Source organism: Phyllopteryx taeniolatus, chromosome 12 (genome assembly GCF_024500385.1).
Source record: "Phyllopteryx taeniolatus isolate TA_2022b chromosome 12, UOR_Ptae_1.2, whole genome shotgun sequence".
NCBI classification, from domain to species: domain Eukaryota; kingdom Metazoa; phylum Chordata; class Actinopteri; order Syngnathiformes; family Syngnathidae; genus Phyllopteryx; species Phyllopteryx taeniolatus.
The window spans coordinates 10,558,356-10,581,218 of NC_084513.1; the positions used below are offsets into that span (position 1 = coordinate 10,558,356).

A 22,863-nucleotide genomic window follows, 5' to 3' on the forward strand; every position below is an offset into this window, starting at 1 on the left:
CAAGGACACAGGTATGTAAACAAGCAAACAAACCCATGTGTATGAGGGGCCGTTAGGGACATTATTCAGGATTAGCTTTCACACTTACTATTCAAATGCTTTCACACACACACAAACTACTGAGAGGCTCTCATAGGGACTACTCAAACATTCTCATGCACACGAGTCTTGCTCTCATTAACACTACTCAAATGCTCTCATTTACACTACTCAAATGCTCTCATTCACACTGCTCAAATGCTCTCATTTACACTACTCAAATGCTCTCATTTGCACTACTCAAATGCTCTCATTTGCACTACTCAAATGCTCTCATTGACACTACTCAAATGCTATCGTTTACACTAGTCAAATACTCTCGTTTACACTAGTCAAATACTCTCGTTTACACTACTCAAATGCTCTCGTTTGCACTACTCAAATGCTCTCATTGAGACTGCTCAAATGCTCTCATACACACGAGTCTTGCTCTCATTAACACTACTCAAATGATCTCATACGCACGCATCTTACTCTCATCAACACTACTCAAATGCGTTCACGCGAGCACGTCAATCACATTCTCGCACACATTACTGGCATTCACGAGTTCATGTCAATCATGCTCACACGTGAATAGTGTAAATCTTTTATTAGGTAGTTCAATTCAAAAAGTGAAATTATAGAGATGAACTGCACACTGCACACACTCAGTGAAATATTTAATATTTAAAATATGTATTATTTTAATGATTGTAGCACATAGCAAATAAAAATATTCCCCAGATTGAGAAACTAAAATATAACGTCAAAACAAAATAGTGAATTAATTCAAGAAATTGTGATTTTTTTTATTTATTTTATTTTTATTTTTTACAAGTATTTGAGATGAGATTTGAAATGTGAAAGGATTTGAGTATATCTTATGAATGGATTTGAGGATGGTATGTGAATAGATTTGACATGTTCATGCGAGTGTGTTTGACGTGTATGTGTACAAACATTTGAGGCGTGCATGTGAGCGTGTATTTATATGAGTTGAAAAGGAAGTGGTTTCAAAATAAAATAAGACATTGACCAACAGCCATACAAGTACAATAGTAAGCCTAACTCAAGCAGCAGCGTTACATAGCATTATACTGTATAGTACATACATATATTCTTTTAATGTATATATGTCGTATACTTGTTGATTATTGTGTTACAATAACGCTTTTCCACATTGATTTAAAATGGCTGATTTTAATGTGTAAGTGCTGTAGGATATGACGTAATGGTCGGCCAATCAGAAGCCGTGTCGTGTATGACGTAGGGCTCGGCTGGCTCGTCTATCAAGAGCAAGACGCCATTAACTGGACGCGGATGCTACCGAATAAATGTGCCTTTTGGGCTAAAGCCCAGTGGACGTGTGTTTACTCCTGGACTCAAGACAGAGTTTCAACACCGCTGCGTTACAATCTGAAACGTATACGGTTCGTTGCAGGCATGATGGCCGTATAGTCACGTTTAAGCTCCCCTGTGCCGGTGTACCTAATGAGGTGTCCAAAGGGAATGAAGGAATTTAATTGTCGTAGTGAAACTCGTGTCATAGAAATGCACTCCAGACTACACACAGTCAGAGTCAAATATTTTATGACTTTTTTAATATAGGTACACCTCAATAAATTAGAATATAGTTGAAAAGTTTTTCTTCAGTACTCTAGAATGATTAAACACTGAAGTACTTCTCAGAGGGCAAATTCCAGCCTAATTTCCACATGAAAAATCACTTTATTTCTTGAATTAATTCACAATTTCTTTTGACGTTATATTTTAGTTTCTCAATAGGGGGAGTTTTTTATTAATTTGCTATGTGCTACAATCATCAAAATAATACATATTGTAAATATGAAATACTTTTGTGCAGTGTGCAGTTCATCTCTAAAATTTCACTTTTTGAATTGAACTACCTAATAAAAAATGTACACTATTCACGTATGAGCATGATTGACATGAACTAGTGAATGGCAGTGATGTGTGCGAGAATGTGATTGACGCGCTCGCGTGAACTCATTTGAGTAGTGTTGATGATAGCAAGACGCGTGCGTGTGAGAGCATTTGAGTAGTGTAAATGAGAGCATTTGACTAGTGTAAATGAGAGCATTTGAGTGGTGTTAATGAGAGCAAGACTCGTGTGTATGAGAGCATTTGAGTAGTGTCAATGAGAGCATTTGAGTAGGCAAGTGAGCATTCGAGTAGTGTTAATGAGAGCAAGACTCGTGCATATGAGAGTGTTGGAGGAGTCCTAATGAGAGCCTTTCAGTAGTTTGTATGTGTGAAAGCATTTGACTAGTAAATGTGAGCTAATCCTGAATAATGTCCCTAACGGCCCCACATGCACATGCACACGGACACACATACACAGACATACACGATGGCTCAGACAAGCACACATTAGGTATACATCGACACATGAACATGCACTCACAAGGACAAACACAAACACAATTGTTGAAATAAGTACTAAGGTCTTCATTTTTGTTCCTCCTCACAAGGGCGTCAGCATGGACAACGTGTCCACCAACTCAGCACTCAGAGCCATGGAGCCGGTCAGTACACACCGAAATTATAATGGTTTCGGATTTGTCATTTGACTGAGTTTTCATTTCGTTTTGACTTCTAACTCACTTAGATTTACAGTGGGTTTGCTAGTTTTTATTTCCATCCTTCCAGCCATCCATTTTCCATATGGGTTATAGTCACTCGTGTCGCGGGCATGCTGGAGGCTATCCCAGCTGACTTTCGGCTAGAGGCGGGGTACAGCCAATCGCAGGACACATATAAACAAACAACCATTCACACCCACATTCACACCTCAATTATTCAATTAACATAACATGCATGTTTTTGGAATGTGGGAGGAAACCGGAGTACCCGGAGAAAACCCATGCAGCCACAGGGGCAACATGCAAACTCCATACAGGCGAGGCCGGATTTGAACCCGGGTCCTCAGAACTGTGAGGCAGATGTGCGAACCAGTCGTCCCCACCGTGCCTAGTTTTTATTTGTTTTTTATTTTTAGAAAATTCTTATTTTTAGTTTAGTTTATTAGTTTTAGCATTCAATTTGTTTGTAATACAGGGTATTTTTCAGGTGTGGGATTACCAACAACTACTAGATAAGCCACCATCTACCGTCCACAAAACCAGTACGTGACTGCACTGACAGTTGCAGTATATAATAACTGCTTCTAAAGTTAGATGTAAATTCACATTTGTTCAGTTTGAATCAGGAATGAATAAATTTCACATTCCATTTGTGAGATGTGCTTTTTTTATACAGTGGTGCCTTGAGATTAAAGTTTATTTCCGTGACCATGCTCATAACTGAAAACACTCATATCTCAAGTCATTTCCCCATTGAAATGAATGGAAATGCCATTTATCTGTTCCAGCCTTTCCCAAAAAAACAACAAAATTTGTTTTGTGTATATTAATGAGGAAAAAAGCAGTCCCATAGAATTGTACTTATTAGAACATGCAGTAATGACATAATTAAATACAATTGAAAAGACAAACTGTTTTTGTCACATTGCGTCAATTAAATGCTGCTCCTTCTGGTGTGCCCGCCTTGGCCTTTTGGTGGCAGTATAACACAGACAGACAGATCTATTGTTCATCAAGGCATTATTATGAATCCCACTTAGGTTCTAGGCAGTCATTGTCTGGATACAGCCATCAATTATAGTGCAGCGGGGCATGTCCTGCCTAGAACTCAAGTGGGTTTAAAAATAATATCTAAACTCCTCTCAGGTCATCAGTATATCAATATGAGTCGTTCTATGGAGAGGATAAAGAATAGATGGCTTAGTGCTGTTATATTGTCTGTCTACATGCTGTTGCTTAACTGTTTGTGTTCAATCCATTGCTTAAAAAGTTAAAACACTGCAAATAGATGCTAATTAGCATTAGCATTAAGTATTATAGCCTTATTTTAGGTTATTGTTTGGTTGTTTTATATGCACAAGATGTTATTTTTGTTTTATGTTTAGTTTGACAGTAAACGTCAACTGGGAGCAACATTAAACAGCTTGAAGACTTTTTTTTATGAATTGTTCACTACAGTATTTGCCAAACCTCTGCTTATTGTCAAATGTGTTGAGTTGAGTTCACTGCCACCATACAGCTCTCATATCTCAAGTTTGAGCTTGCAAATCAAAGCAAAGCAATAATCTGATCAACTGCTTGCCTCTCAAAAAAACTCGGAACTCTGGTAACTCATATCTCAAAGCACCACTGTAGTTAATTGTAATTAGTTTTGGAAACAGACAATGTGTTTCAGTTATCGGTTTTTTAAACTACTTTTTATATTTATTTTGCTAACGTAATAGTTTTTTTTTTTCATTTCAATTTTTTATTTCATTCATTTTCATTAACTACATGTATAATAACCTTGGCCTAAATTTGCTGATAGGATTTTTTTTTTCCTAATGTCAATACTCGATATGACTATTTATTGTAATAAAGTTTTTAAATGTATACAACTGGAGTAGACATTGATTTATATTATAAAGGAGAAAATTTGTTTAAAATTAAAAATGTCACAAAGAAATAAATTACTTTTCCCTACAAGTATTTCAAAATATAATTATCGCAGAAGCCACTCTAGCAACCTGACCTGATTCTCTTTGTTGAGCTTCCTAAAATTTAAGGCATCTTTAAGTCCTTGTGCAATTGTCTTGCCAGTATGATCTTTGAGTGCATTGCTTGTCTGCAGTTACTTTAGTGATGTACGTTGCACTGTGCAACAACTCCACCAGTCAGTAGTCGTAGAAAAGTGTTTGACAGCTGACCCGCCCAAACTTTCTCCTTGACATTATTGTAAAGTTTAGCAATGCCTTCTCTGTGAAATATTTCCTTACTGGGCAACTCTTATCTGAGTTCCAATGTTTTCATCAGCTTCTTGAATCCATCTTTTTCCACTGTATAAATTGGAATCATGTCCTAGGCTACAGTATGTAAAATGAGATTGTTGCCATTACCTCCCTCCATTTGGTGCTCGACCTCTTATACCAAGAGAAGGTGAACATAGATCCTGTTTGTTTTGTTGAGGTTACAGGAGAACCACAGTGAGTTGCGGCTCTCTTTAGCATGACACATGCATCGCACCCGTGCTTCATCTTCAGGTGATTTTATACAGATGTCCCTGTCTTCGTCGCAGCATCTTCAGACACCTGTTGCAGACTACGGGTGTTTCCAAATGACGTTCCGTGCCCTTTTTTGGGACCGTTTCTGACTCGCTAGTCGCTAGCATCTTCTCCATTTGTCTCCGCGCCACAAGAGCTGCTGCGGAGTAGTGAAATGTATAGTTAATAAACTTGATGATCCCCTTTTTTCAATATTGATCAAATCAAGCTTCACAGTATATCGCCAAGCACTAGCGCACACGCACACACAAGGATACGTACACACTGTCTCATGCATGCCCACACAACACACACGCCTACAGCATCCAATATTTGATTTAGCTTAACAGAACAAACATTTATTCAGTGAATGTATTTAGTCAAGGCGGCACGGTGGACGACTGGTTAGAGCGGCCTCCTCACAGTTCTGAGGACCCGGGTTTAATCCCCGGCCCCGCCTGTGTGGAGTTTGCATGTTCTCCCCGTTCCTTCGTGGGTTTTGTCCGGGCACTCCGGTTTCCTCCCACATCCCAAAAACATGCATTAATTGGAGACTCTAAATTGCCCGTAGGCATGACTGTCAGTGCGAATGGTTGTTTGTTTCTATGTGCCCTGCGATTGGCTGGCAACCAGTTCAAGGTGTACCCCGCCTCCTGCCCGATGATAGCTGGGATAGGCTCCAGCACTCCCGCGACCCTTGTGAGAGAAGCGGCTCAGAAAATGGATGGATGGATAATATAGATTATTTCATTGCTAAATAAATTTTAAATTTTTACCATACTGTATATTGTATACATTTTACGCAAAATTGATTTTTTGGGGGATTAAATTGCACATTATTGACAAGAAATTACGGTAGGCACTAAGGGTTGAATGATTTCAGATTTTTTTTTTTTGTAGTCGCCGCTAAGGTGATGATAGTCGACTCGACGTCAACTGATTGATGACGTCATTATTTTTCTCAACTCACGCACCAAAGTAAAAAAAATAAAATATAAGGTCGCTGCGCACTCAAACCTTCTCCTTCACTCACACACTGCCTGGCTGCTTTGCCGAAGACACACCCCACATTCATCCAATCATATTCAGATACAGTTCAGGTACCGTCAGAATTCTAACACAGCAGGATCGGTACGTGCTATAGTATACAGTATAAGAATAATATGAAGTTTATACTGAAATAAAAGAGGAGGCAACTGTTTTAAACAATGTATTTTAGCAAACCTTCAGTTGTGTTACAGGGAATGTTGTTGCACACATACGCAACCTGCAAGTGAGTTAAAACGGGAGGAAAATCTTTTTTTGACACATTAAGCGTTCATCGTGACAATAAAGTGGTTATTAATCGACCATGGCTTGCCTCCATGTCATTGTGTAAGCAAATGCCACAGCATATTGTGAGGGCGTGTGGCGGTGAGAATTTACAACTCATCAAATAGCGTTACCTTTAGCATTTTCAGCGAGCTATCCTTGTCCAAAACACGTGACTGGTGATTATTTGACTAGAAGCTACAGTTGGTACGGAAAGTATTCAGACCCCCTTAAATGTTTCACTCTTATTTATATTGCGACCGTTTGCTAAAATCATTTAAGTTGCTGTGTGTACATTAATGAGGAAAAAATTAACTTAAATGACGTTAACAAATATATATATATATATATATCCATTGCGCAGTGGAAAAGTTGATGCGTCAAATATTTTAATAACACTGGGAAACAATTTGGGGAAAAAAATTCTGTTGAATTAGATTTTTATGCTGATTACAACTAAAATTGGCATGCTGATTCCACAATTGCGATCAATTTCTTCTAGCATGTCAAGTTTTTTCTCCACAGCTTACCCTCCCGGTAAGCAAAATTCCACTGATTAGCTGTAGTAAGTAAGACTTGCCAGCTGATTGCGATTTAACTCATCTACAGCTACGTTTCAACTGTTTTGTGCAGTCACAATTGAGACAGTGCGGTGAGAGGTGTGTGCAGCTCCCGATAGATCAATATCTGCAAACAGAAAGCTAGCATAGTAGGAATTAAGAGGATTTGTGCCATATCCTTTGTAAAACATAAGTGTTAAATAAACATTGCAGTCATGCCTGTTTCTTTCATATTTCATTGTATGCTTTAGTTTTTGTTTTTAGTAAGTCTTCTAAAGCAAACACATACCTGTATCTGTTAAGTACTGAGACCAGTTTTGGATTCCACACCCAAAAATTTGTTAAAAATAACTATCAGACCTAACTCAACAAAAATTGGGTTCCTGAGTGTAATTGGTTCAACCCCTTGTAGGCACATGTTCTCCCGCTCTCTCTCACACACACACACGCACACACACGCGCACACTTGCAAAAACACACACACACACACCTATGCAAGGAGGCACACACACATACTGTACATATACACAAGCAGATAAGGACTCACGCATAAACATACACACAATGTGAACCAAATCTAACAATGCTAATGTGTGTGTGTGTGTGTGTACAGGTGTCAGACCTCCTGAGGGAGCAGTTCCTCCTCCAATCGGAACTGAGCTACGACGATCACGCTGCCTCCTCCACACCCTCTTCGGTGCCTTCCTCGCGCCCCTGCAGCCCGACATCGGGTGTAGGTGGCAGCCAGCAGAGACCCGGCGTGTACCGGGCATCCATCACCATCACCCCAGTGCCGCCTCCTCGCCCCGACAGGTTGCGATACCAGCAAGAGGAAGAGGAGGAGGGAGCGGGCGACAAAGATAAAGCACTGGAGGAAGCGGTAGCAGCAGGACTCTGCAGGGACAACCTGCACCAGCTCATCACAGAGGTGAACGCTACATTACACTAAATGGAGTAGGAAGTGGCTAAGATGGTAGACTTTTGCCATAGTAAAGGCAGTCGTACCAATTTCAAAAAAAAAAAAAAAAGGTAGCGTAAATGTGTATGTAAACTAGGTAACAATTTATTCCCATTATTTAATTTTATTCATGTTAATTCATTTAAAATAATGAAATAAACAAAGTTAAAATACCTTTACTGATTTGTTTGTCTTTTATGTAAAATTGTTTATTTTAATAAACTTCTGAAACATGTAGATAGGCTTATTAGGCTACTATTGGCTTTACTAGATAGGCTACTATTGGCTTTTTCAGCCAATAGTTTTAGAAAAAGTTTGTAAAAAAATAAATAAATAAAAGTCATAACCTTTATTTGTCCCAGAATGGGTTAATCCATCCATCCATCCATTTTCTGAGCCGCTTATCCTCACAAGGGTGGTAATTAATGTCACTTGAGAAATAAAGTGAGAAAAACTCAGTCATAGCATTGCATTTTCACAAAATAACTGAAAACGTACTATCAATCGGTTTTGAAGGGCGCAATCCCGTTGACGATTGGCTTTGAAGGTGCAAAAACATTCATTCATTCCCCTAGTTTTCTTATAAAGGTTCAATGCACTTGTTTATCAAATTTATTTTCATCAATATATATGGATTTTAAAATATATTAAATATATAAATGCAGTATATACTGTAATATCCATCCATTTCCCATAGCGCTTACCCTCACTAGAGTCACGGGATGCTGGAACCAATCCCAGCCATCATTGGGCAGGAGGCGGGGTACACCCTGAACTGGTTGCCAGCCAATCGCAGGGCACATACAAACAAACATCCGTACTCACATTTACACCTACTACCATGCATGTTTTTGGGGTGTGGGAGGAAACCGGAGTGCCCGGAGAAAACCCACGCAGGCACGGGGAGAACATGCAAACTCCACACAGGCGGGGTCGGGGATTGAACCCGGACCTCAGAACTGTGAGGCAGACGCTCTAACCAGTCGTCCACCGTGCCGACAATGGGTTAATCTGCACGGTGTATTTTTTAAAAGGAAAAAGTTGTATATTTCAGTAACAGTTGTATATTGCAGATGTTAAAACATTTTATAATTTTGAGAGAAAAAATTCTGTATTTCCCAGTCTTTTTTTTTTTGTTTTTTTTTTTTGTTAAAGTTGTAGGCATTTGAAAATGTTGCATATGTTCAAAAGAAGTTGTACATTTTGCAAGGAACAATATATTTGTACATATACTGTTTATTGTATTTCTAAAATAATGTTGGCTATTCCAGAAAAGTTGTATATTTTTGAGGAAAAAAGTAGACTTCACACCGATCTGATCGGCTTGAACGATAATTAGCATTTTATGATGATCGGCTGATCGGCTTTAATGTAATAATTCGCCGATCCGATCAGTGACGTCATTGATCAGCTCCGCAAAAGACGTTTACTCCACGTCGCCATCGTGAAAACTTTTGACTGAGCTGAAGTCTTTCGAATACAGTCTGTCAATCATAGTTTGTCTGTCATTGTGCTTTAGATCCGTGAGAGCGTGACACAGGAGGTGCGGCGGGAGATCTTCAATGAGCTCATGGCGGCCACTGGGGCACCCTGCCCGTAGCCCGGCCAGCAGCCCCTGACCCGTACTGCATGTTTGGAACACTGTCGGAGAGCATCACTGAATGTCTACTACACTGCATTGGGAGATAGCACACCAGCCATCAACAACCTGCCAGCAACAACAAGACAACAAACATGCTCAAACAACCACCAGCAACCAACAACCACCCACGTCTGAGGGAAGCACTTCCACTTTTTAGTTTGTTTTTGTTTTGTCATTTTGCTGGTGTTAACTGTTGTCCCTTTAACTACAAAACACTGCCGACACTAACACAAAGACCAAAAAACCCAAACATGACCACTCCGTAGGACCTGTCAGAAGGACTGAGACCGCTCAGCAGGACTGGAACCTGGACATGAGCCAGCAACCACAATCACTCAACTGGGAAAGCAAGCAAGATTGGAACCTGTCAGAAACACCAGTACCAGTAAAAAGGACTGATCTTTAGGACCAGAAAAACAACTTGGTCCTTGGCGCTGTACCACGACCAGGATGAGTTAGCAGGACCAGGACGTGTCAATCAAAAAGTAAGACCAGGACAAGTCGGCAAGATGGTAGCAGCAAACAGGCCAGGTCATCAGGACCTGTACCATCAAAGAGAAACCAAAATCAAAATCACAATCAAAATAGGACAAATGAAGTGGACTACACACCAAAACCAGAATTGGGACCAGCAAACATGGTCAGTAAACAGGACTTGGACCTGAAAGCAGGACCAGGACCAGTCAGACATCAACCAGTACTGCAACACTTTTTTTTTGTAAAACCACAACTCACCACAGTGTCACACAACTACACAACACAAGGGATATCTGTGTGCGTGTGTGTGTGTGTGCGTGCGTGCATGTGTGCGCGCACATTACATTAATTCACTCCATCATCCACGACATCATGCGTGAGAGTACCATTAGCTCATTCGCGTTATCTGTTAGCGAGTGACCTTAGCTGTACTGTAGATGTTGTTCAAACTTGACCGATTAGAACATTTTTATTGTTGTTTGGTAACATGCGTACTAACACGCAAGCGACGTATTAGCAGCTAGGCAGCTACTGAAAAATCACACTAGCTTCCATGCTACTGTAATTAAGCAGCTAACATTAATATAAATAAGAAGGCTGAAATAAGGTTTAAACAAATATTGTTCCCAGCCATGTTGCTAGGCCAGTGGTCCCCAAACACTGCCCCCCCGCCCCCACAAAAAAAGACAGTGCATCCCCCCCACCTCGTTGATGATTTGCATGTCCATAGACTCTGTCTACCCCACTCTGCGCACCCCTTCAGACGTTTAGCTTCCAACTCTGTCGCCACCACCCCCACCCTGGCCAGTGGCCGATTAGCTACTGATTGGGAAGGTCCGTCAAGCACGCACCCTCCCTGTCGACAACTGGTTGCCGGTCCACGAAACGTACTCGGATGAACCAGTGTGTGGTGGAAAAAAGGATGGCGACCACTGCACTAGGCTAGTCGTCACGTTGAAATTGTACATGAAAGTAGATGAGCTGTTAACAACCAGAGCTGAGGAGGCATTGTTCAAACAAGATCGATATCTTTTGTTGACTAAAATTTGTGCTAGCACTCTAGCGACATGTCAAGGCTAGGTAAATATAGCTAGCTTGCATGCTAACTCAGGAGCTAACAAGCCCATTTATTTACCACACTGATTTCTTTGCAGACATGTATTATAAGTCAGAAAATAGGGTGGAGACAAAAATTGGATGGTAGCTAGTTAATCTGTTAGCATTATCTGTTTTGCAACAAATTTCTGAGCTATTTCACCATTGCTGGTATTTTATTGACACTTTTTGTAATTCAACTACATACATGAATGAGTGCTGTTGGTCACCTAGCGTATGAGTGGCTAAAAATGTCAACAGAGATACGTTTGCGTTGTTGATGCCAACATTGACGTTCAGAACTGGCAAAAGGATTGTTGTGCAGCGGGTGTACGTATGTAGGTCATGTCGATGGTCGAATGGAGTCTAGGGCTAAGGCGTGTTCGCATTATAAATTTCAATGTATGAAATATCCGGCTAACATTTAACGTCACTGTGTGTCCAGCCACTCTTATTTTGTGAACGATAAACCTTATTTTATTTTTTTTTAGGTTTAAAGTTTACTTGTTTTTTGCTTGTGTCGTGTACCGATGACATCATCGGTTCCTTCAAACGACTTGGATGTTGTTCACTATTCCTTCACTTTGTTTGTTTATTTACAAAATTGTGAATCTGTCTAATCACACTCTGGTGTTTTGGAATTTGCTTTTAGCGAACATGTGCGTGTGTGTGTGTGTGTGATTTGTACAAGTGTCAATGCATGGTGGGCTCACTCGTTAGAAATAAGAATAATAATAAAGATGTATTTATTTTCATTATAACTGACTCATGACTATCCTTCATGTGTGAATGCATGTGTTAAGAGTATGTTTCGACTGGTCTTTAGGGAAACAATGAATAAATTCCGCTTAGCAAGTGTCCTATAGGGCAAAATGAGGTCATCCTATGAATTTGGAGGTGAAAATGAGTGATCCTTCTGAAAACCACCTTGGAACAAATTTGCCTTGGGCAAATTAGCAAGTCAGACAGTCTTCCTGACAATAAGTGACCAATGGAGAAAAAAATTAGTTTGCCCCTATTACTGGTCTTGTGTTGTTGGTTTGAAGCTAGTTAGCCAACTTTTTGCGAAACACCTTCGCTCTTCTAACTAGGCTACCTTCATCAAACTAATTACTCGACACCACTTCTTGCTGTCCTCATTTTTAGTTGCTGTCTGGGGGGAGCTTGGCATCAGTTTCTGTGTTACATGACCATCCCCAGCAAACACCAATGTGACCTTTTGTGCGTTTGTTCGAGGTCAACAACAACATTGGTTTGAAGTCAGACAACACCTGAATGCATCGCTGATTAGCTATGTGCATAAATACAAATGTAAATAAACACATCTCACCAAAGGAGAGGAAGGCCCTTATAGAATCTGAATTTTAAAAAAAATTACAAATCCTACCCAGGAAAGTCAATATGCCCTATGAATTCTACCTGGCATGAAGTGGGCAATAGGGCAAAATTGAGCCAGCCTTATGAATTCTGCTTATTAACAAGTGGCTGGTTATAAATGGTGATCCCACTTAATTCTGCCTCACAGTGAATGACCAATTAGTAAAAAATGACTAAGGTCTATAAATCATGCCCAACAAAAACGGGAGTATGAGGCAAATAATTGTGACACCTATTAATTCTTGGAGCAAAAGTGTCCAATCTGTATGAAAACTGCCTTGCAACAAGTGGCCCATTAGGCTCAAATTAGTTTGCCAATGAATTCTGCCTCAAAATATGTGGCCTTTGGAACGAAAATGACTGATCCTTTGGAAAGAATGAAGTGTCTAATTGGAATAAGTGACCGATCCCTCAAAATTCTGCCTAACAAGTGTCCAATCGGCCAAAAATGAGTGTGCCTTAAGAATTCTGCCAAGCAACAAATGGCCTTTAACGCCAAAATGAGTGTTCTCCAAGCAACAAGTGTTTTATTGGCAAACAATGAGCAACCCTTTTAAATCTGCCTAGCAACAAGTCTCCCACTGGGTAACATTAGCTTGTCCAATTAATTCTTTCCAGTAGAAATTTGTTAACCCGTGGGCAAAAAAATGACTGAGCCCTATGAATTCTGCCTGGCAATGAGAGGCCAATGAGACAAAATGAGTTTGTCCTGTGAATTCTGCATAGCAACAAGTGGCCTATGGGGCAAAAATAAGTTACCCCCTAGAGGAAAAAAAGAAAAGCAAGTGGCCACGGGGACAACAAAAATACTAAGGTAGATTAATTCCACATTGAAACAAGTCGCCAACAGGGCAAAACAATTTTGCCCTATGAATTCTGCCGAGCAATATAAGTGGCCATTAAAGCGAAAACGAGCGCAAAAATGAGCAAGCCCTATAAATGCTGCCAAGGAACAAGTAGCTCATAGGGGACAATAGAGTGATCCCTAAGCAGCAAGTGGACCTTGGGGCAAAAATGAGTTGGCCCTATGAATTCTGCCCAGCAACAAGTAGCCAACAGTGCAAATATGACCGAGCCGAATAAAATCTACTTAGCCACAGCAAGAAGAATCCGTGCAGTTCTACTAATTTCCGTTGCTGCGTCTGCTTGATAGAAATTGATTCCATTTTATTTTCTGCACCGTGGATGTTGACTGTCCATAGATGTGTGCCAATGTGGTCGGTCCCATGAAATACAAATTCTGTTAATGTTCAGTCTACAGACGTGTTATACAACGGCTGGTGAGTGCATGACCTGCTAGCACGGTGGGTTAGTTACCTCTCACTGTGGACCTTCTGGAACTTTCTGGACCTGGTTTAACCCGTGCCCACGTTGGTCTTTTGACTCATCCACAATGACTTCAGGACACTTAACATGGCAAAATTAGATGGCCACCGGCCAATCGCTGCAAAGGATGTAAGGGAGTATGTGTGCTTGTGCGTATTGATTTGTTCTGGTTGCGTGAGTCCCCACGGGTCCATGCAGGTGAGTCTTGGGGACATGGCGTTCTCGATCGATCAGGTCTGGCTCGCCCACCCTCTTGGCGTGACTTTATAAATAGCATCAGGGCCAGTTGAGTCGCCACCTCCGGTCTTGCTCGCTCTTGTCAGCCCGCCATGAAGATCCTGCTCACTACCGTCCTGTGCCTGTGTCTGGCCTCGGTGTGGGCCGACCAGTAAGTCTTTTTAAAACTTTCGACACTTTCTAGAACACACGGTGTCAAACTTCCATTGTTTTCATGTCGGTCGCCATGGTAGGTAGGATTTCAATCAGGTTTCTGGTTACAATGGTGAAAGTGCGTCAATGTGTAATCGTTAAAGTTGTAATGGTTATGCCTAAAATCGCGGTTTGATATATACCTTGGTTTTAAGGTCATAGTTTGGTTCATTTTCAGTATAGTAGACCAGTCATTACCAATCACTATCCCACTGAAATGATCCAATTTCACTAAATGGATCTAAAAACAATTATTTGCAACAAATAATCCACCGTTACTCATCTATCAACACCAGTGACTTATAGTGACAGGTAGAACAATAAAATGGTCTTCCACTTGATGGCAGAAGGTCCAATGAACCACCTGTTGCCATTCATATAACAGAATACATTGAACCCTTGGCTATTTGCAAATGTACCTGTTCACAATTTTTTCCTCACTTACTCAGGGTTTTTGTACTCTTTCGATAATGTCCTAAGATGCCACACAATGGAGCCAAAACCCTGAAAGGTACAGTAAATTAGTATGTTAAGGTACTGAGAGACAAAGCTCTTTGTATGTCAGCAAGGAGCTAAGTTTAGCAAGGGTTGTTAGCAGACATTATGGAGTTCAAGTTTTTTTCAAAATCAATATGTCAGCTATTTACTATTGAAGGATAATGTAAGATACATTTGAAATTATATGAAAGTGCTTGGGGATTATAATTTGTGGTATATTTACAGTTATGTATAACTATTAATATAGGCAAATGCAAATATTTTTAGGGCATCAATTGTATGTGGTTTACTGTGCATAATTGCCCCCTGCATTTGAGTAGTATATTTTTTATGACTCGCTTCAACCAGAGCTCAAGGAAATATTGTGGCAATTTTTTTTTTTTGCGAGCCGCATAAAATGACACACTCACTGATGGTGTAGTGGTACACTCGCCTGACTAGCAGCGTAGGATCAGTTCCCACTCAGTGACGGTGTGAATGTGATTGCGAATGGTTGTCCGTGTCTATATGTACCCTGCGACTGACTGGCGAACAGTTCAGGGTGTAGTCCACCTTTTACCCGAAGTTAGCTGGGATAGGCTCCAGCACCCCGTGACCCTAACCAGGAGAAGTGGTGTTGACAATGGATGTATGGATGGATAAAATGACACAGACAGCTGGATCGGGCCCGCTGGCTTTTAATTTGACACCTGTGTTCTAGTATGTCTTTTCAAAAAATACAAGCCTGACATGTCTTTCTTTTTTCCGACAGCCATCACGACCATTCAGGTGAGCAACACTCAACCCTCATCTTCTTCTTCATCATTTTGGCTGTCTAATTCTCTACTCCCTATTTGCAGATTTTTATGTTGTGGACATAGATAGTTTCGAAAAATTTCTGCATTCGGAATCATTCACTCATTCCGTACTTCCTAAACACTATTTAGAGATTTTTAGATAGTGGTCATCAGTAGAGTTGGGCGTCAAGTATCGAGAATCAGTTGGAACCGGTTCATGCAACGGTGTGCAGCAGCAATCGAAAGTAGCTTAAGGTTGTTTAAAAAAAAAAAAAAACACACAGCTTAGTGTAGGTCTGTTACTAAATCCAGAAAAACCTTCTTTCCATTTTACTGTACTGGATTTTGCCACACAAATTTAGCAGAGGTCCACCAAAATTGCATTTTGTTATTGTTTCGCGCAAGGTAATACTTGTTCTTTTCAGATTACGTTGTGGGGAATTTCCTTTAGCACATCGTTTTTGAAAATTTCAATTCGGTTGAGATTTTCTGTGGTTCTGACAAAAATGAAAATGTTCCTCGATTTCGGTGTCGAAAATCACAAGTTCACAGGATTTTTACATAATAGAAAACTATATGTCCGTGATCCGCTATTATTATTCTTGTTTTCTGTGAAGTTTGAAGTAATTCTGACGATGCGCTTGGTCTCAGTTTGACCCGGACACACACACACACACACACACACACACACGCACACACACACACACACACACACACACACACACATCCATTGGCTGCCCGTTTGTAGGCAAAATACGTCATTTCTGCTACGTCATTTTAGAGCACCACCAAGTGAACCAGCGTGGGAATGTATAGGATAGTCACTAAATATAAAAAAATAAATATTGGAAAATATAGCAAGATGTGATGAAGCTGATAGGCTTAATCAGCATTCTGTCATCTAGTCGTGGCTTGGGTGAAAAAAACGTTTTTTTTCTTTTTCAACAAAAAAGATGAGGATTATAGCCTTAAGGACATCATAATCTGAAGGAGTTTCATTCAGCCATGCAATAGTCCTCTCTAATAGAAAACAGTGCTTTCCTGCCATCTTGTGTCATCAGTAGGCAATGACAAACCTTTTGTGTGGGCATAAATTAGGATTTTCATTATTTGGGGTGAGGCTCACCCCGCTCTACTCACTGCGCATTCAAACAGCATTACAAAATGTACAACTTACTGGATACTGGATAGGGATGCCCAAAAAAACTCTTGTAACAGCACTCATATTCTCACGGCAACCATTTTGTGCAGACGTCCCGGACCGCTGTCTGGGTCTGGAGATGGATGCCGTGACGGTCAGCGAGGAGGGCATGCCTTTCTTCTTTAAAGGCCACTTCCTGTTCAAGGGTTTCCACGGCAAAGCGGAGCTGCTCAACGGCTCTTTCCCTGAGCTGGACGACCACGATCATCCTCTGGACCATATCGATGCCGCTTTCCGGATGCACTTCGAGAACGCCTCAGACCATGACCACATCTTTTTCTTCGTGGTATACGTGCCGTACTTCCCTGTTGATTTCGCAAAAAGTAGCCAGTGGGGTGTAACAATAGAGGTCCTATGAATTCTGCCGAAAGGGTAATGTGGGTCCCGGTTCCCATGGGTTCACCACCTGTGGGAGGGGCCATAGGGGTCGGGTGCAGTGTGAGCTGGGCGGCGGGTGAAGGGGGGGACCTACAGAAACTGGCTCTAGGGACGTGGAATGTCACCTCTCCGTCAGAAGGAGTTTCAACTCCCACCTCCGGCAGAACTTCACCGACGTCTCGGGGGAGGCGGGAGACATTGAGTCCGAGTGGACCATGTTCCGTGCCTCCATTGGCGAGGCAGCCAACCGGAGCTGTGGCCATAAGGTAGTCGGTGCCTGTCGTGGCGGCAATACCCGAACCCATTGGTAGACACCAGCGGTGAGGGATGCCGTCAAGCTGAAGAAGGATGGGCTGTCCCACCGGGAGGAGACCCCTGGGACACCCCAGGACACTACGTCTCTCAGCTTGCCTGGGAACGCCTCGGGATCCCCTCGGAAGAGCTGGAGGAAGTGGTTGGGAACAGGGAAGTCTGGGCTTCCCGGCGAAAGCTACTGCACCCGCGACCCGACCTCGGATAAGCGGAAGAAAATGGATGGATGGATGCATGAATTCTGCCTCACAAGTGTTTAATAGGCCAAAAACTAGTGATTCTATGAGTTCTGCCTAGCAACAAGTGGACTATATCGGGCGCAAATAAGTGGGCCCTATAAAATCTGTCAAACCACAAGTATCGGGCCCTATAGGCCATAGAGCAAAATTGAGCAACCCATAGGAAACCTGCCTAGCAACATTTGTCCGATGGGGCAAAAATAGAATTGTCCAGATGTGCTCTTTCCATCCAGAACGACAAGGTGTTCGCCTACTACAAGCACAAGTTGGAGGAGGGTTTCCCGAAGCCCATCTCGGAAGTCTTCCCGGGCATCCCAGACCACCTGGATGCCGCCGTTGGTTGTCCCAAGCCAGACTGTGAAGAGAACGAGGTCATCTTCTTCAAGGGTTGGTTATCACTTGCTCATAAAGATGCATTATGCTGCGCATCTTAGTTCTTCTACAAACGCTAATTTACTCCTGCTTCCAACAGAACACGAAATCTACCACTACCATGTGGGCAACAAGGCCGTGGAACACAGGGAGTTCAAGACCATGGCCAACTGCACGTCCGCCTTCCGCTACATGGAGCACTACTATTGCTTCCAGGGACATCAGTTCTCCAAGTTTGATCCCAAGACCGGCGAGGTCCATGGCAGATACCCTAAGGAGGCCCGCGACTTCTTCATGAGGTGCTCTAACTACAGTAAGTCCATCTCTTCCCCGGAGAAGATTGCTGTAAACCAGCCATGAGTCTGAACGTGGAACTCTTGACGTAACCGTCAATGTAGCAATTAGCATGAGGCTACGCTATGTTGCAGGCGAGGAAACCGACGTCGTGGAGCGAGAGAGATGCAGCCACGTTCACCTGGATGCCATCACCTCAGACGACGAAGGCAACTTGTATGCTTTCAGAGGTGACCAATAAATTTTCCCTAGCAACAAGTGTCAAATGTGGCAAAAAGGTAGAGATTCTATAAATTATTCCTAGCATCAAGCGAATTGATAGCTATCCTATGAATGCTGTCAAGCAACATTTGCTCTATGGAGCACAAATCAGTGAGACCTGTTCAAATTGGTGTAATGACTCAGATTCTTTGAATGGACTCTATGCACACAACACTTCCACATTTGGGATGAGATGGGGTGCTAACTTCCGGCTGCCAAACAAATGCATACCAATAACAATGACAGCATCAAACTCTTCAAAGTATACTCACTGTCTGCTGGAATGATACAGTTACCGTGAATGAAGTATCACCATTGTAATTGCTACAGTTATCCAAGTATCAGTGATGCAGTCAAAGGATCCTGGCTTTGAGGTTCTCAGATGTGCAGTTAGAAAAACAATCACAGCTAGGGCTGTACATAAAGATTGAACATAAATAGAATACAAAGCCGTTGTTGTTATTGCAAGGTGCTGATGAAATAAAATTGGGGTTATGAAAACAAAAAACACAACCACTAATAAAATAATAATAGTGACAAGTATGTAGTACTGGCAGGATCCATGTTCACACGGCTTGATTGTGAGCCAAGCAACGGCGACCTGGGAGGGGAAGGCAGAGAGCTCAGAAGGGGACGGAGCTTCGACCGCTGCGACTCTTGTTGTTGCGATGGTTAAAATTCTCTGGCCGAATGTTAACTTCCATCTCCTTTGTAGTACCAGGTCACAGTTAAACGGGTTAACATAAAAAGCAGAGTTGAAATGCTGAACATAACAGGCGTGCGGGCGGCACACCGCAGTGTTGGCTGGAACACCTATCCTCTACTTAAAAAGTGCCCAGGAACGAGTGACAATGAGGGAAATGTGTGTGAGCCTATAAATTCTGCCTAGGATCAAGTGTCCAATGGAGTGAAAGGATAGCAATCTTATGAATTCTACCCAGCAATCTATGGTCTGTGGGGCAAAAATTAGACATGCTATGAATTATGACAAGCAGAATGTTATCAATGAAGTCAAAAGTTTGTGATCTAAACCATTCTGCCTAGCAACAAGTGGCCATAAGGCACAGAAGTGAGGTGAGATCATGTCATTCAGGGTGATCCACTTGTTTAGCTTTAGTGTTCTCACTAGCTGTTCTTTTTTGCTTTCCTCAGGTCATCATTTCCTGCAGAGAGACGGCAACAACGACACGGTGAAGGCCAACTCCATTGAGAGCTCCTTCAAGGAACTTCACAGCGACGTGGATGCCGTCTTCTCCTACGAGGACCACCTCTACATGATGAAGGTCTGCCTCACTTCCTGTCCATCAGCTGTCCACTTTCTGGTCTTTAGTCTTAATAATTATGTTAACAATGATGTGGTGGTCTTCATTTTGCAGGACAACCAACTGTATCTGTACAAGGTCAGCGAGCCGCACACTCTTTTGGACGGTTACCCCAAAACCGTGAAGGAGGTCCTGGGTCTGGAGGGTCCCATTGACGCCGCCTTTGTCTGTCATAATGAGCACATCGCTCACGTCATCAAAGGTGATCTGTCAGACCGCCAAGTAGGACAGACTTTCTTTTTCTAGACTGCTACGGAGGCACTAGTCTTGGAAAGGCCCAAACGTTTTATTAAGTTAAGCAACTGAACAGCTTGTACAAGCCTGACTGTACGATGTAAAGACATGATTCTGGTCTCCCCACAACCCCACTGCATTCCAAAGTATTCCGGTCTTGGAAAGACCCTCATATGGTCTATTACGAGCTTATGGTTCTACTTCAGTTACTGTTCTTATACAAGTCTGCCTAGCAACAAGTGGCATATGGGGCAAAAACTAGTGATCACATAAAAGTGTCCAATGGGGCAAACCAATAGAGATTACATGAGTTCTGCCAAGCAACAAATGTCCAATAGAGGAAATGTACGTGATCCTATAAATTCTGCCTAGCAGTGAGTGTCCAATTGGGTGAAAGGATACCTGTCCTATGAATTTGTTAAAGCAATGTTTGATCTATGGGGAAAAAATGAGTGAGCCCAAATATTCGGGTCTTGGAAAGGCTCACGTTTGGTTTTACTGCAACTGGTCTTGTACAGGCCTAGGTCTGACTGAACTCTTTTACGTCCCCACTATTGGTCTTTTACAGGCCTATTGCCACTGGTCTTTGAAAGACCCACTTCTGTTTTTATTTCAGTTGCTGATTTTTCTGATCTCTTACAAAGCCACTGCTGGTCTCCTAAATGTCGAATACCAAGGTATTCTGGTCTTTGAAAGGCCTACTGATGGTTTTACTTCAGTTGATGGTCTCATACCTTCTTATTGTTTTACTTCAGTTGCTGATCTTGTACAGGCCTGGATCTGATTCTGGTTTCACTCATACCAACTAATGATGAGGTATTATGGCCTTGGAAAGGCCCGCTGATGGTTTTACTTCAGTTGCTCGTACAGACTGGACTGGTCTCGTATAGACAGGTTTCCGGTCTCAAACAAGCTCACTGCTGGTTTTACATGTTTCTCATCTCGTACAGAGTTGATTCTTCTGGTTTCCTACAAAGTTACTTCTGGTCTCATTCCCCAGATCCTCTGCTGTTCTCCATCCAGGTCTTCCTTCATCCTGAAGCTTGTTGTGATTTGATTTTCAGGTGATCACATCTACGATGTGGATCTGAAGGCATCACCTCATGTGGCCAACAACGAGCGTCCATTGTCTTTGATCAAAAAGGTGGACGCTGCCATGTGTGACCCTCATGGAGTACGTGTGATAGTAGGAAACCACTTCTACCACTTCGATAGCATCAAGCTCTTTGTGGAAGGCCGTTCCATCCCAGAGCAGCACCGAGTGTCCATGGACCTCTTTGGCTGTGACCATTGAAGGCCGGAACGCCACCACCTGGACTATCACCTTCTGACAAGCGTGTCTGATGCGCTCAGAGGGAGTCAGCACCCACTAGTGGATAATTATGTACACTGCTGTTGGCAATAAAGTTAAGCAGAAGCGCTCTCCCTCTTGTCATTACTCTAATGACCTCCACCTAACGACCAGGCAACAAATTTGGGGGGGGGGGGGGGGGGGGGGGGGGGACGGAAATTAAGCAGAGAAACTTCTGTCTGGTTAAAAAAAAAAAAAGAAAAGAAAAACTTCTGTCTGGTCACCACCAGGGGACCTCACATCTCCATGTTTGAGTCACTCTGAGACAGACGGGATAAAAGAAATTTAAATCTTATTTCAACTAGAAAACAAATAGATTATTAAAATGTTCCACATAGGTATATAGTAAATACTAAATACATAAATACTGTATACTCTAATAAAGCTACAGTTATTTTATAATTTGTTGGAAGTAAAATAGTTACACTTACAGTGAGAAAAAGGATTGAGCTATGAATTATAATACACCAATTATGCCAAGTAGGAAATATGCCAATATTGCACGTTTAATTTTTTAGGAATGGTTCTTGGGTCTACTTCTAAAGTTGGGTTTTGGAAAGTTCTAACGTCCAGTTCTGAGGACCAGTTTTGTTCAGTTGTTGTACTGTCCATTTACAGTGTATGGCTCACTTCTGAAATCTAGTTATTAGATTCACTTCTGACGTTCAGTTCCGAGGACCAGTTTTTTCATCCAATACTGAGGTGCGTATCTAGAGTCCAGTTCTGAGATCCATTTCTTAAGTTCACTTCTGAGTACCAGTTCTTACAACCAGTTATGATTGGACTGGATCCAGCTCTAAAGTCCAGTTCTGAGGTTCCCTTCTGAGATGTGGTTTCCAGGAGCTGTTCAGAAATCCGATTCTAAGGACCACTTCAAAAGTCCACTCCTTAGGTCCAGCTCTGAGGAATAATTTTGAAGTTGACATCTGATTTCTAGTTATGAGGACCATTTTTTAAGCCTCTTCAATAATTGCACCTAAAGACTAGACCTTAGAAGTGGAACTAAGACCTGTTTTGAGGTCCAGTTCTTTGGTCCACATCTGATGTCCCCACACTCACTCACAGACTTGTTTTTTTTGTTGTTTTTTTTTAAATTGTATGTGTGCGATTGTGTTTGTGCATGTTTGTATATGTGTATTACTGAGTGTATGTGTGTACATGCGGGAGTACATGTATGTGTTTATGTGTGTCTGAGTGCATGCAAGTGAGTGTGCGTGTCTGTGTGTGTCTGTATGTGTGTGTGTTTGTGTGTGCACTGATTCTGCTTAATTAACCGGACAAGGAGTGTTGACGGACATCTGCTCTCA

General features: G+C 41.9%; 2 protein-coding genes across 7 annotated transcripts in view; both read left to right on the forward strand.

Moving 5' to 3' along the window:
* Nucleotides 1–11,947, forward strand: part of itprid2 (ITPR interacting domain containing 2) — an 80,608-nt gene extending 68,661 nt beyond the window's left edge. For 5 of the 6 annotated variants that reach the window (XM_061791574.1, XM_061791576.1, XM_061791573.1 and 2 more), the window contains 3 exons: nt 2,514–2,567; nt 7,628–7,942; nt 9,492–11,947. In XM_061791574.1, the coding sequence (XP_061647558.1) occupies nt 2,514–2,567; nt 7,628–7,942; nt 9,492–9,572 (450 nt within the window). In that variant the 3' untranslated portion in view covers nt 9,573–11,947. The remainder of the gene's footprint in view (nt 1–2,513; nt 2,568–7,627; nt 7,943–9,491) is intronic. The other variant, XM_061791575.1, reaches the window with a different exon arrangement.
* A 2,182-nt stretch (nt 11,948–14,129) lies between these two features.
* hpxa (hemopexin a) lies at nt 14,130–21,628 on the forward strand. Its single transcript, XM_061792705.1, has 9 exons — nt 14,130–14,277; nt 15,568–15,584; nt 16,844–17,079; nt 17,956–18,109; nt 18,195–18,407; nt 18,523–18,618; nt 19,802–19,932; nt 20,026–20,173; nt 21,270–21,628. Exons 1-9 carry the CDS (start codon nt 14,219–14,221, stop codon nt 21,497–21,499), a joined length of 1,284 nt encoding a protein of 427 aa, XP_061648689.1. The 5' UTR covers nt 14,130–14,218; the 3' UTR covers nt 21,500–21,628.
* The last annotated feature ends 1,235 nt before the right edge of the window (nt 21,629–22,863 follow it).